At 44.5% G+C, this 12791-nt stretch overlaps 1 protein-coding gene across 3 annotated transcripts in view; it reads left to right on the forward strand.

The window, feature by feature from the left end:
• The window catches only part of EPB41L4B (erythrocyte membrane protein band 4.1 like 4B), a 139553-nt gene that overhangs the window by 43219 nt on the left and 83543 nt on the right, over positions 1-12791 (forward strand). For all 3 annotated transcript variants that reach the window (XM_061201062.1, XM_061201061.1, XM_061201063.1), the window contains exons 3-5: positions 9228-9270; positions 10103-10181; positions 12128-12172. In XM_061201062.1, coding sequence (XP_061057045.1) covers positions 9228-9270; positions 10103-10181; positions 12128-12172 — 167 coding nt within the window. The remainder of the gene's footprint in view (positions 1-9227; positions 9271-10102; positions 10182-12127; positions 12173-12791) is intronic.

Consider the following 12791-nt stretch of genomic DNA (forward strand, 5'->3'; position numbering starts at 1 on the left):
CCCAGGCAGCATGTGGGATCATAGTTCCCTGACCAAGGATCGAACCCATGCCCCCTGCAGTGGAAGCGTGGAGTCTTAACCACTGGACTGCCAGGAAAATCCCTAAAATGGGGTTCTTGGACCTCTTCTCCCAAGAGCTCTTCTAGTTCTAATGTCCAGTGATTCTGAGTCTAAAGGAGAGACAGGCGTGTCTGCCCCACAAATCTTCTCTAGTCAGGGAGAAGATACCCGTTATTTCTGCCATTAGAGCCAAGTACCTGTTGTTCTGGTGGCGTGCCCTCATCTCCAGGTGACTGCTTTCCAGCCACACGGGTTCCCAGAAAGCCAAGGATGTGACTCCATTATGAAAGACTCTGCTGTGAGCCTCTGCTCACTTGGCTGCCAGGCTTTCCCGTCCGCTGGTGCCCTGGCCCTGTGCAGCAGGAGGGATGTTCACGGTGAGATCCAGGCGTCCTTCCCAGGCCATACACCTGCAGATGCTCAGATTCTGCAGGTGCTAAAGCCTTTCAAGCATCAGCTCTGTGAATATGATGTGCTTTTCTTCCCCACAAGAGCAGGCGTAGGGTCCTCATCTGCTGAACTCTGAGGATCCTAGAGATGTGGGGCAGCGACAGCTCCCAGGCCTCTTCTTCTCATCGGTTTGACATCTACTCTGGGCTCATTGTAGGCTGGGTCTGGTACTGCCCGAACTTTGCTTGTGCTGGTTCCCCTCCCGGAACACCCTTTCTCATCCCGTTTAAACTTCTGGCCATCTTTCAGGACCACCTCTGATGACAGCCCTTCGTGCAGCATGTCCTGAACTCCCAAAACGTTTTTCCTCCTCTATGTAAACCTGAGCTTATTTTGCCCTCCCAGGCAGTTTGCTCATTTGGCCTCAGGGTCATTATTTGTGTATATGAACAAACCTTTCTGATTAGATCCTAAGACTTAGGTCCTCCTCTTCTTAACTTGGTGACTATTGGTGATGAGGCATACAACCTAGAACTTTCATCTTTAGCCCCAGAAGGGACCTTAGGAGCCATTTGTCAAATTTCTCCATCTCTGGGTGGTGAAACCAAAGTCCTTAGACCTTGGCAAGTCACTTAGCGAGTAGCACAGCTTGTGCGCGAACCCAGGTTTTACGATTTCGGGTTTCAAGTGTTCTTTTCGGTACACTGTACTCTGGAGCCTCAGTTTTCCTAACACCAAGGTGGATGTAGTAACATCCATTTCAGAGGGAAATTGAAGGACTCAGTGAGTTAATGGAAGAGAAAGGGTTTTGTAATCCAGCATGGGTGTGGGTCTTTTCTTCCCAGCTGGGCAGGCCAGGGGGGACCAGAAGTCATCACGGTCCCCAGAGGTGATGCACTGAGGTTAGCCGGAACCTCAAGGCTGCCTTGTCTGTGGGAGAGACCTTAGCAATTTAGATGAGACCTCTGGGAAAGTTCGCTGAGCCAATGATTTTCCCCAAAGGCCTGGGACAAAGCAGTTGGTGGCAGGTGTGATAGATGGGGGCCCAGAAGGGAATGGTCCACTTGGCCATTGGCTTATTGCCCCATAATTGAGGCTCCTGCAAGGAACGACATCCCCACCCAGCCCCTGATATGCAAATCAGAGGGCTGGGGGTTCCAGGGCTCTTGGCTGTCTGCATCCCCAGCTTATATTCCCAGCTTGCTGCAAAGAACCAAGCCTGGTTTCCATAGTGCACAGCCCAGCCCTGAAGCAAGGTCAAAGTCTATTGGCATCGCCTATTTTTAGCAGTTGGGGCTGGGGCCTCCTCTTTCCCTTTTCCATATCTAAGCAGGAAAGCCACCCAGGAACCCACTCTGTAGCTCTCACTTTGGCACAGCTCAAAGCAGGGGCAGGGGTTCTATTTTTACATATCAAAGCTTTCTTCTGAGAGCCCAGGGCTCTGGCCTGCACCCACCCAGCTTTCTTAGACTGGTCTGGTAGGTGCTGTTTACTGAGTTTCTACTCTGATGAACTCTGAGGCAGGCATCAAACTAAAGGCTTTATATAACTCTTGTTTAACATTCAGCATTGATCTGTAAAGCTGGCCATAAAGCAGACCCGTTTCACAGATGAGGAAGCTGAGGCTCACTAGAAACCTTGTAAAGGTTAAAGTAAGGGACAGAGCCGGGATTCAGAACCTGGTCTCTCATTCCAAAGGCCAGCACTTTCCACTGGGTTATACTGATTCCATTACACAAGGGAACATCACACCCACCCACACACAGCCACACCCACATTCAGCCAGTAGCCATTCAGCAAACTTTGACTGGGAGCTTACTCAGTGGCAAGCTCTGTGGTGCAGAGGTAGGCTGGACAGTGTCCCCGTCTGCCACATTCTGGTGAGGGAGACAGACAAGTGGTCCCTTGGAAAACTGTGGGCTCAGTTTTGTTTGTGTTTTTTTTTTTTATGATAAATATAAAATTACCCAATAAAATATCCACCACAGTTAGTGTACTTAAAGTATCTTAGGACTCAGAGTCTTGGAACAAAAAACCAATCCCAGAATTTCAGTGTTAAGATCCTGAAACCTGGAAAGTTAAGTCTCAGACTGTACTGTTCACGGTTATAGACTATACTGTTTACTGTCCTCCCGTGTGTGAGCCTGGAGGCTGAGTGTTGCTGATGAGGTGATCAGGGTATCAGAGGGGAAGGGCGAACATGGGGTGGGCCGCAGCCACAGGGGATGAGAGAACTTTGCCAGGCAGAGGAGCGGCAGGGATTTGGGGCTGGGGTAACCGTAGCCCCACCAAGAGAAGTCTCCGTCCCCATCTCGGGGCTGGTGTTCTACAGGGTAGGTGTAGCCATCCTCGGTCCCTTCCAAAGCCTCTCCCAGCTTGGAAAGGGAGCATTTTATGGTGGTCCGTTTTGCAGCAAGGAATCCAGAAAAGGTGGTTTTTGGCCTTTGTCTCGACTTGTGAGGTGTTTTTCCTCTGGTTTTTGCAGCATGGAATCGGGTAGATGGGTAATTAGAGGCCCAGGGCTGTGAGGGGAGGTTGACACACAGACACGGTGACTGCTGGAAGGACTCCGTGGACGCCAGAGGGACTGTTGTGGCTTCACTCTGATGGGTGCCTGGAATGTCATCACATTTGCCACTTGTGTGGACACTGCCGAGGCTCCTACCATTTCAGATGTATGTGGGGTTAGGGTTGGAGAGTATAAACACTAGTAGTGGGACATGTTACTGTCAGAGAAAACATCTTGAACCCTTCCTTTTATTTGAACAGTTCATTACAGTTGCCACGGACACTGAGTTGATTCTTGTGTTAGGGGACCGCTCAGTGCACAGATGAGGAAGCTGAGGGGATGGGGCGGGGGGCTTGCTCCTGGCCACACGCCAGGCAAGTGGCAGGGCTGGGACTTGAACTCTGATCTCCTGCCTCCTTCTCAAAGACGTGCGCAACAGCTCAAGAAATGCCTCAGGCCTCCCAGCAGCCTGCTTCTGAATGTTGGCAGAGCGAGTGTTTTCCTGTCCATCTGCAGGTATTGGCGCTGAATGGGAAGCTATTGATAAAGGGAAGGGGTCTCTGCAATTGATTTAAATGAATCCCCAAGGAAAGCTCGAGTAGCTGGTGTGAATGGGTTGACAGGGCTTCATGCTGAATGAGGACGAGGAGAGATCCCTCCCGTAGGCAGAGAAGGTGTGTCACGCTGGGGTGTGGTATGGAGACCCAGAGCACTGGATGCTGACACAGCCTGAGTTAGAATCCTGCCTCATTAGCGCCGTGATCCAGGGTACCTTGAGCCCTTTCCACGGCCACCCTCCTCTGCTCGAAGCCTGAGAAAGGGATGGATGTGACATAATGTAAGGGGTGTTTTTTCCAACACTACAAGCAGTGAATTCTGACACTGTCTGCCTGAAGACAGTGTCGGATTAAGGGCTCCGTCCCTCAGGACTCCCCACCAACCCCCGCACCACACATACACACACACTTCAGGTGCTAATCCCAAGTCCACGTTGTCACCTGTGCTTCTGACCTACTGGCTATAGATGGGAGTTTCCCATGACCCCCTCCTTGGGTTTAATTTGCTGGAGCCAATCGCAGAAATCAGGGGAACAGTTTACTTACTAGGTTACCAGTTTATTATAAAAGGATGTAACTCGGGAACAGCCAGTTGAAACAGATGCATGGGGCAAGGTATGGGGGGTGGGGAGGTGTGGAGCTTTCATGCCGTCTCTGAACATGCCGCTCTTCCCAAATCTCTGTGTGTTCACCAACCCAGAAGGTCTATGAACCTTGTCCTTTTGGGACAAGGTTCATTTAATCAATCATAGACATGATTGATTGAATCATCGGCCATTGGTGATTGATCCAACCTCCAGCCCCTCTCCCCTTCCCAGAGGTCGGGGAAGTGGCCGGGGACTGAAAGTTCTAACCCTGTAATCAATCATGTGTTTGGTTCCCCTGGCAACAAGCCCCATCCTTAGGTGCTTTCCCAAAGTCACCTCATTCACATAAACTCAGGTGTCATTGAAAGGGTTTCATTATGAATGTTAAGACACTTTTACTGCTGTTACCACTTAGGAAATTACAAGAGTTTTAGGAGCTTTGTGCCAGAAACTGACGAAGACCAAATATACATTTCTTATTATGAGTCACAACATCACACACAATAAGCTCCAAAAGTGTTCATTCTCTTCTTTCTCTTTACATCCTTTGGATATGATTATCTCTCAGATTCCTTCCAGCTCTAATTTAAATGCAAACTAGACACTTTTTAAAAGCCAAGAAAATCTAGAGGTACTAGAAAGCCAGTTATGAGTTCCATCACTCAAACGTGATGGCCCAGGGTTGTACAGGCAGAGTCTTTAGACCCTCTTCAACCCCTGAGCTTCTCCTGGCCATTGTGATTCAAGTGCTTCTGTGTAGATTTTAGACAATTAAATTCTATAACCAGCCTTATGTATGTCATAATTCTAGAACTGATGTACTAGCAGAACAGATGGGCTCTGCCAGATCATCTCACATCTCGATTTATGGGAAGGGTTTTGCCAGATGGACTTGGATGAGAAATCCAGATCAGAATCCACCTAATACCCATTAGAGTGTTTGAGTTAAATGCCTTGCCCTTTGAACTCAGAAAGGCACCTGTCTGTTTCCAGTGGCTGGTTTAATGGTCTGTTAAGAGGGCTGGAGCCATTTGCCTTGGCCTCTGCCGACAGGCGGCCTGGCTGTCCTTAGCCAAATGCAGGTGAACATCCAAGACAGGTCCTGCTGCTGCTGAATAGGGCTTCAAGCCAAGTATAGGATATAATTTATTAAACGCCACATTGGGCCTGAGTGCCCCAGCGTCTTCAAGTCCCAGGGTGGTCTTGTGGGATTAAGCATGAGTGATCAGAGTCTGGTCAGCTCCTACAGCTAAGAAGAAAAGTCGGGTCATTTTGAACTGGTTGGATACAAGATAGATTTTATCATCTCTTGTTTTAGGCTTGTGACTGGGTTTCTTATCACCTCTGATGCAGATGAGCAAACCTGATCTGAACACCACAGGGTCAAGGAGCTCTTTGAATGGAGCCATTTCTGATTCTTTTCCCGGCTTTGTGAGCCCCAGACTTTTCACAGGCCTCAATCCTGGTGGGTTCTGCTCTGGGCAGGGCTCTGTGGCTGGTGGCTAGGTGGGAAGGATGGAGGCCAGCACTCATGGATAAGGGGGCTTCTTTTTTTTTAGATTTTTTTTTTCTTTGATGCGGACCATTTTTAAAGTCTTCATTGAATTTGTTACAATATTGCTTATGTTTTGGGTTTTTTTTGGCCGCAAGGCATGTGGGATCTTAGCTCCCCGACCAGGGATCGAACCCACACCCCTGCATTGGAAGGTGAAGCCTTAACCACTGGACCGCCAGAGAAGTCCCTGATAGAGGGGCTTCTTTAGCAGTGTGGTCAGAGGGAAAAGCATCTGCTGTCCAGGAGGAGCATCTAGCCATGATCTGCCTGTCAGTTAACACGGGTTGTAGACATCTGGCTAGTAAACCCTGAAATTGCTTGAGATTTCAGACAGCAATTTTCGGAAGGGGTCGTGGATGTTTCATGATCCCCAGGATCATTATTAGGACATATTCTTGGATAGGAGAGGATGCAGGAAAACTTCAGCACTAAATATTTAATGGGCACACTGAGAGCCTTTAAAAAATACTAACGATCTGAGATTCTGTTTAATGATCTTGGGTGGGACCTGGGTATTTGTGATTGAAACACACAGCCAGGGTTGAAAACCACAGCTGAGGAAACGACACAGGTTGGGTCTGGATCAAGATTAGAGTTTGACAGTAGAGGGAGAGGAACAGTGGGCTGAAGTTTGTTCTGTTCCAAATACAATAAGGAGACTTGAGAAGGGAAGGAGATGGGACAAGCTCCTTTAATCTCTGAGCCTCTGGGGCTAATAAGATTAGAAGGCTGGTTGCAGGGAGAACTTTCCTTGCCTGCTAAGGATAAATTGATTTGAAAGTGAGGCGAAGAACAGGTTTAGTCAAGCCATTAGCATGATACTTACTTTGGCAGGAAAGTAAATATTATGTTTTTATCAAGTCTTTATCTGTCCTCCCAGGGGCTAAGGTCCAGCATTTCCAGCTTGGTTGAGGGCAGCAATGAGACTTAACTCTAATGATACAAATTGACCATCAGAAACTGCCCGATAGGCAAGTGATGAATGAATGATGGAAGTTGGCAACCCAGCCCACCTCCCCCCACCGTGAAAATAATATTCCCGTTCAAAGGAAAACAACTATGCAGAAAATTATAAAAGAAAAACAGTAGACGTCATTCCCAGTCCCACATTCAGAAATAACCTCTATAAATTCTTCTGGACATATGTTGATAGGAAATAATAATTTTCTATAAAGGGATCCTACCTGCTTTTTTTTCCATCTCACATTGTGCTGTGGATCTCTTGCCGCATCAATAAATACAGGCCTAAATCAGTTTTAGAGGCTGAATAGTATTTCATTATATGGAGAAGCCATTGTTTTAATCCATCTTTGTTGATGGACATTTAGGTCATTTCCCATTCAAAGCTATGAACAGTGAGATAAAGCATCCTGTCCACGAGCCTTTGAGATAGGCATCCGGCTGTGGGGATCTGGTGCTTTGATCACACAGTTGCCTAGCTGGGGAGTGGGGTTGACAGAGCCCACGGTCTCCCATTGCACTGCTCCCAGCTTATGGTATTAGAATTCATCTCTTATTTGCTTCTGTGTTTCCTTATCCCCCTCCTCCCACACAGTCAGAGTGGGCTCTTCGGTGAGGGGTAGAGTGCACTGTACTCACTTAGTCCCACCCTTTCTCATTATTAGAATGTGCAGAGTTTAGATTGCTTCTGAAAGTATCTTGACGGTCAGCAGAAGGGCCTTGGATTTTGAACAGCTAGTGAGAAACCTGCTTCGGGCTGTGTTGTTCCAACCTCCTAACAGCGATGTTCCATGTGCATGGAATTTACATAAAGGGATGGGAAGGTCCCTTTTTGCCTCATTTAAAAAATTATATTGAACATTTATTTATTTCTCAAGCATCTGATAAGGGCCTGCTGAGTGCCAGGCTCTGCGTTTGGCACAGGAAACTCAAAGATGATTGAGTGCGTGGTCCCTGCCCTTCGGGGCTCGTGTTCACCTGGAGGGGCTCACAGTTTCATGTGCCCATGAAGTGTTGCTTCCCATGGAAGTCAAGCTCCTGAGGCTCCTCAGGACTGTAGTGTCAACAACTTGGATGTTACAGAGGAACGTTTATAGGAGGGAAATGGTTTTGCAATTTCCTTGGATGGGTAAGACTGAAGTGGTGGTTCTGGTGAAAACTAGAGGAAGTTGAAATGCCTTCATGGACCAGAGCAGAATTCTCTCAGGCAAATCGCCTCCTGTCTTTCCATCTTCAGTGTGGGTCATTTAAAGGGTCATGAATTTTGGTTTTAAATTTTAGAGTTTAGGGCGACAGAATGCCAAGACCTGTGTATGAGCAGAGATTTTCGGCGGTGGGGCTCGTAATCATTACTAGATTAACAGAGACTTGGTTGTAACTTGAGAAATCTCAGAAGGAAAAGGCAGTTGGTGGCTCCACTGACTAGAAGGGACTTTATAGATCAATGAGGTAAAGGGTGTTAGGTTATTTTAGGCACCTCTTTGGAAAGCTAACTCTCCCCAGGAGAAATGCTCTTAATGTGCATAAGCACAGATATTTTTTCTTTTTTTTAATTGAAGTATAGTTTATTTATAATGTTGTGTTAGTTTCAGGTGTACAGCAAAGTGATTCAGTTATATATATATATTTTTTTTCAGATTATTTTCCATTATAGGTTGTTACAAAATATTGAATATGGTTCCCTTTGCTATACAGTAAATCTTTGTTGCTTATCTAGTTTATGTATAGTAGTTTGCATCTGTAGTTTAATCCCAAACTCCTAATTTATCTCTCCCCTTCCCCCTTTGGTAACCATAAGTTTGTTTTCTATTTTTGTGAGTCTGTTTCCATTTGTATATAGATTCATTTGTATTATTTTTTAGATTCCACATATAAGTGATATCATGTAATATTTGTCTTTCTGTGACTTACTTCACTCAGTATGATAATCTCTAGGTCCATCCATGCTGCTGCAAATGGCAATATTTCATTCTTTTTTATGGCCGAGTAATAGTCTATTATACATACACAAACACACACACACACACACACTCACACACACACACACACACACATCTTCTTAAACCAGTCATCTGTTGATGGGCACTTGGCTTGGCTATTTTAAATAGTGCTGCTATAAACATTCAGGTGCGTGTATCTTTTCGAATTAGTGTTTTTGGTTTTTTTGGATATATACCCAGGAGTAGAATTGCTGGATCAAATGGTTCTATTTTTCGTTTTTTAAGGGACCTCCATATTGTTCTCCATAGTGGCTGCTCCAATTTACATTCCCACCAACAGAGTATGAGGGTTCACTTTTCCCTTATCCTCTCCAGCATTTATTATTTGTAGACTTTTTGTTGATGCCCATTCTGACCCATGTGAGGTGATACCTTGTTGTGGTTTTGAGTTGCATCTGTCTCATAATTAGTGATGTTGAGCATCCTTTCATGTAGCACAGGTATTTTTATACCATTCCAAGCTGTTTGCAGATCCCCAGCCTAAGAGCTCGTGATCTGGTACAATCCCTGGTTTTAATTACTAAGAGTTGTAGGGCAGGGTAACTCCAAGGGACTGTGTAATCTTACTGATGAACTATTCCTAAGAAAAATTTTTTTTCTTTCTTTCAGCACTGGCTGGATCATTCCAAACCCATAAAAAAGCAGATGAAAAGTAAGTAAGCAGAATTTAGTTGACTACCTTCTTCTATCAGAGAGTAAACTCCTTTGCCAATGTTTTGAGGTATTACATTTTCATTAGAACTTGGGAGCATTTTCAAATGGATTCAATTTTAAGGATGAATTTTAATTTCCTAAGGCTGGCTAAATATTAGAGTTTAAAATTTGAATAAGAGTTTTTAGGAGATGTTTGAAAACAGACTATGCCCTCATTTGAAATCACACACTTCTCCCAATGAGGACTGATAAATATGCTGTTTAGAAACATGACTTTATACCTGTGACATTCATTTTCTCGTGGATTAAGAAGTAGATTCAGAGAATGGGAGAGCAGGAAGGATCTTTGACAGTCTGGTCCAGCTCTCTGATTTTATAGTTGTGGTAACCAGATTTCTTCAATGTGGTTTATGTACGAGTAATTTTTTTTAAATTTAATACTTTTAAGGTATTTTTACCATAGTATACTTAGTATTTTGTTAAATACCAAAATACTTAGTATTTTGTTAAAAGTTAGTATCACTTTGGAGTATCTTGGCCATCAGGGATGAAAGTAAAAGGTTAGCTGTTAGTAATTCATCTAGATGATGAGGGTTTTTTTTCCAGAATGAGATTACTAGCTAAACTATCTTTGTCAAAACCAAAGTAAGTCCATTTTAGTTTTCCAAACTAGTATTGAAAAGAACTTACTAGCTTTGTATGTTCCGTTGTTACCTCCCAGAGTCCGTGGTGGATATGTTAATAGATTTAACATGTTTTTCCTTTTGTCCATTCTGTGATCTTCAAAATTGGGGAAAAACATCTTCAACCTTCCATCTCCAAATGCTTAGTTGGACCTGCTTATGCTTTGCACTTTCGAGTTAAATATTATTCTTCAGAACCGAACAACCTTCGTGAAGAGTTTACAAGGTAGGACAAGATACAAAACAAGGTCCTCCTACCCACCCACACCCCGTAGCACTTGCCTTACTTACAATCCATGGCTCTTCTAAACTGTGGGTTTGCTGCCTCTTTCATCTGCTGTCTTTATATTCTGAGCAAATGTTATTAGCACTTTGTGTGTGCTTATCTCTGTATTCTGTTGAAAGTCCACACTTTGCTTGACTGGACCTTTTTCTTAGTGAATCAAAATTTAAAATTTTATTTTCTTGTCACGTTCCTATTTTGTTGGACCTTGGGTAAATTGGCTAGTTGGTCTATGACACTTTAGTTTTGTCTCAGATACAAAAAGAGAAGGCAGATATTAGAAGAGCATCTTTCCCTCCAAAATTGCCACCTTATTTTTTTAAGCAACTGCAAAATATTCCCTTGATTGTTACAATATCAAAGTTGTTAGAATTCCATCACGGTATCTTTCTGCCCCACTGAATTTCTTTTATAGTGTGCCTGCCCTTGCCTGTCTCTTAGACTTCAGAAATAGTGTCAAAGCAAAAGAGGCTTAAAGAACATTTTACGTGTGGACTTTCCCTCCAGCCACCCTTCTATCAGTGAGATTCTCTACTCAGCCTTCTGCTGCTTTTGATGTCCCCAGAATCTCCTTGTCATTGTCTGTGATGGACAGTTGTGGTGACGTGTAAGCTTCTGGGTGATCCATGGTGGTGGCCACTGGCTTGGAGGTGACCCCCTAAGTGATACTTTAAAGACCGACTTTATCACCATGCCCCCCCTCCCATGGGAGCGGCCTGGGGGCTTCTGTGGTTAGGTTTTCCTATAGGAATTGGAAGTTCTGGCCACGTCAGCATTGTGTCCTCCTTGATGTGGATACTCAGTTTAATGGTGGTTGAGCACTTCTCAGAAATAGTAACATTCTGGAATGTACTAGAACCTTCACCACCACCCACATGTCTCCGTCACCCACATTGTCCTATATCCATTCCACAGAGAGTGACCGTGTGCATTGTTTTCAAAGTTCAAACAAATTACATTATCCTAGTGTTCCTCTTTAGAGTCCTTTATGAAGTGTGCTGCTTCTAGCTGTCATCAAAGCCAGTGATTCTTAACCAGGGTTTGTGAATTAGAAACACCCGGGAGGCTTTTGAACAAATCAGATTCCTGGGGACCACTCTTGTGTGTAAGATTCTCATTCTGTAGGTATGGAGTGGAGCGTGGGCAGCTTTGGTTTTTACAAAGCACTGTAAGTGGTTCTGATGCCCACATCCTCCTGGTAAAAAGAACACTTACTTAATCTTTTACTTCAGTGAACTGCATTTGTGTTATTTGCTGCCTTCCTCCCCATTTTCCGTTATCCCTGTGACCAGCTGCTGTCCAATTCCAGGATTTTTGTTTTCTGTGTGTGTGTATATATGTGTGTGTGTGCACACGTGTACTTTGTTTTTTCAAAGGCAGAGACTGCAGTTAAACTGCATCAGAAAAAAAGCCTCCAGTGGTTGCTAACTACAGTCAGCTGTAAATTTTTTGATACAATCAGCTGCAGCCTTTCTGGAATCTGCTGGTGGGCCGGCTGAGGGCCCAACGCAGTGGCTCTACCCTGCCTGTTGGATTGCACACGTTGCATGCTGCGTGTGAGCCCTGCATGCGTGTGCATGTGTGTGTGTCTCTCTCTCTCCTGGAGCCCCAAGGGCATGTGGAGGTGTCATTGGACTGTGCAGTGCTCCATGTTCCATCCTCCAAGTATCTTGCGAATTCCTCCATGCGCTCACCTTCCTAGCTAGATTCTGGGATGCCTTCCTGGAGACAGGAGGAGATGCTTCCACCCAAGTTCTCATTTGACTTGGACTCCCTTTTTACAATGCAGAATTCCGGGCTGAGTGTGGGGTGGGATTTGTGATGGGAAGTTGGGGAGTGGAAGCGGCTGGGGAAGTTACCCTCTATTGACTTTTGTATATGTTTGTCAGGTACCTGTTTGTTTTACAACTCAGGCATGACATTCTTTCAGGAAAGTAAGTATGTTTTTGTTCTAACTCTTAACTCAGGATAGATCATAGTATATTTTCTAAATAATTCACCATGTGTGTTTTTTTTAACTCTTTACCCTTGTTCCCTTCTCAAAATTCAAAAAAAGTACACCAGGCATTGTAAAGTGAGTCTAATACTTGTATCACTGTCATCATCATCTTATTTCAAGTGATTACTATATGGCTTGAAGCATTTCCAAGAGCATTTAATATCTTAAGTGATGTGTATCTGGGAATAATTCTCTCCCTGATCACATCACTGCCCCATTCATAACGGCTTTTGTCGTATTTGCAAGCAAGATACATTATTAGTATGTATACACTGACAAGTATTTGGATCATCCAAAAGTCTCACTCATCACCATCTGCAGTTAAGTAATGTAAAGAGGTTATGTTCTGATTCTAGTAGAAAGAGGTTTAGACATCTCATCTCATTTCCTTTTCCTCTCTTAAAAATGGTTTTTAAATACCAGGCCTCTGGCTATACAATGATTGTTGAGCACGGGAAGCAGTGGCACTGAAATCGTTGGTTTCACGGGCAGTATGTATTTTAAGGATATGAGATTTCAGCAGTCATAACTTTTACAGTTGTGTCATTTTCACC

The sequence above is a fragment of the Eubalaena glacialis genome, chromosome 9 (genome assembly GCF_028564815.1).
Source record: "Eubalaena glacialis isolate mEubGla1 chromosome 9, mEubGla1.1.hap2.+ XY, whole genome shotgun sequence".
NCBI classification, from domain to species: Eukaryota; Metazoa; Chordata; class Mammalia; order Artiodactyla; family Balaenidae; genus Eubalaena; species Eubalaena glacialis.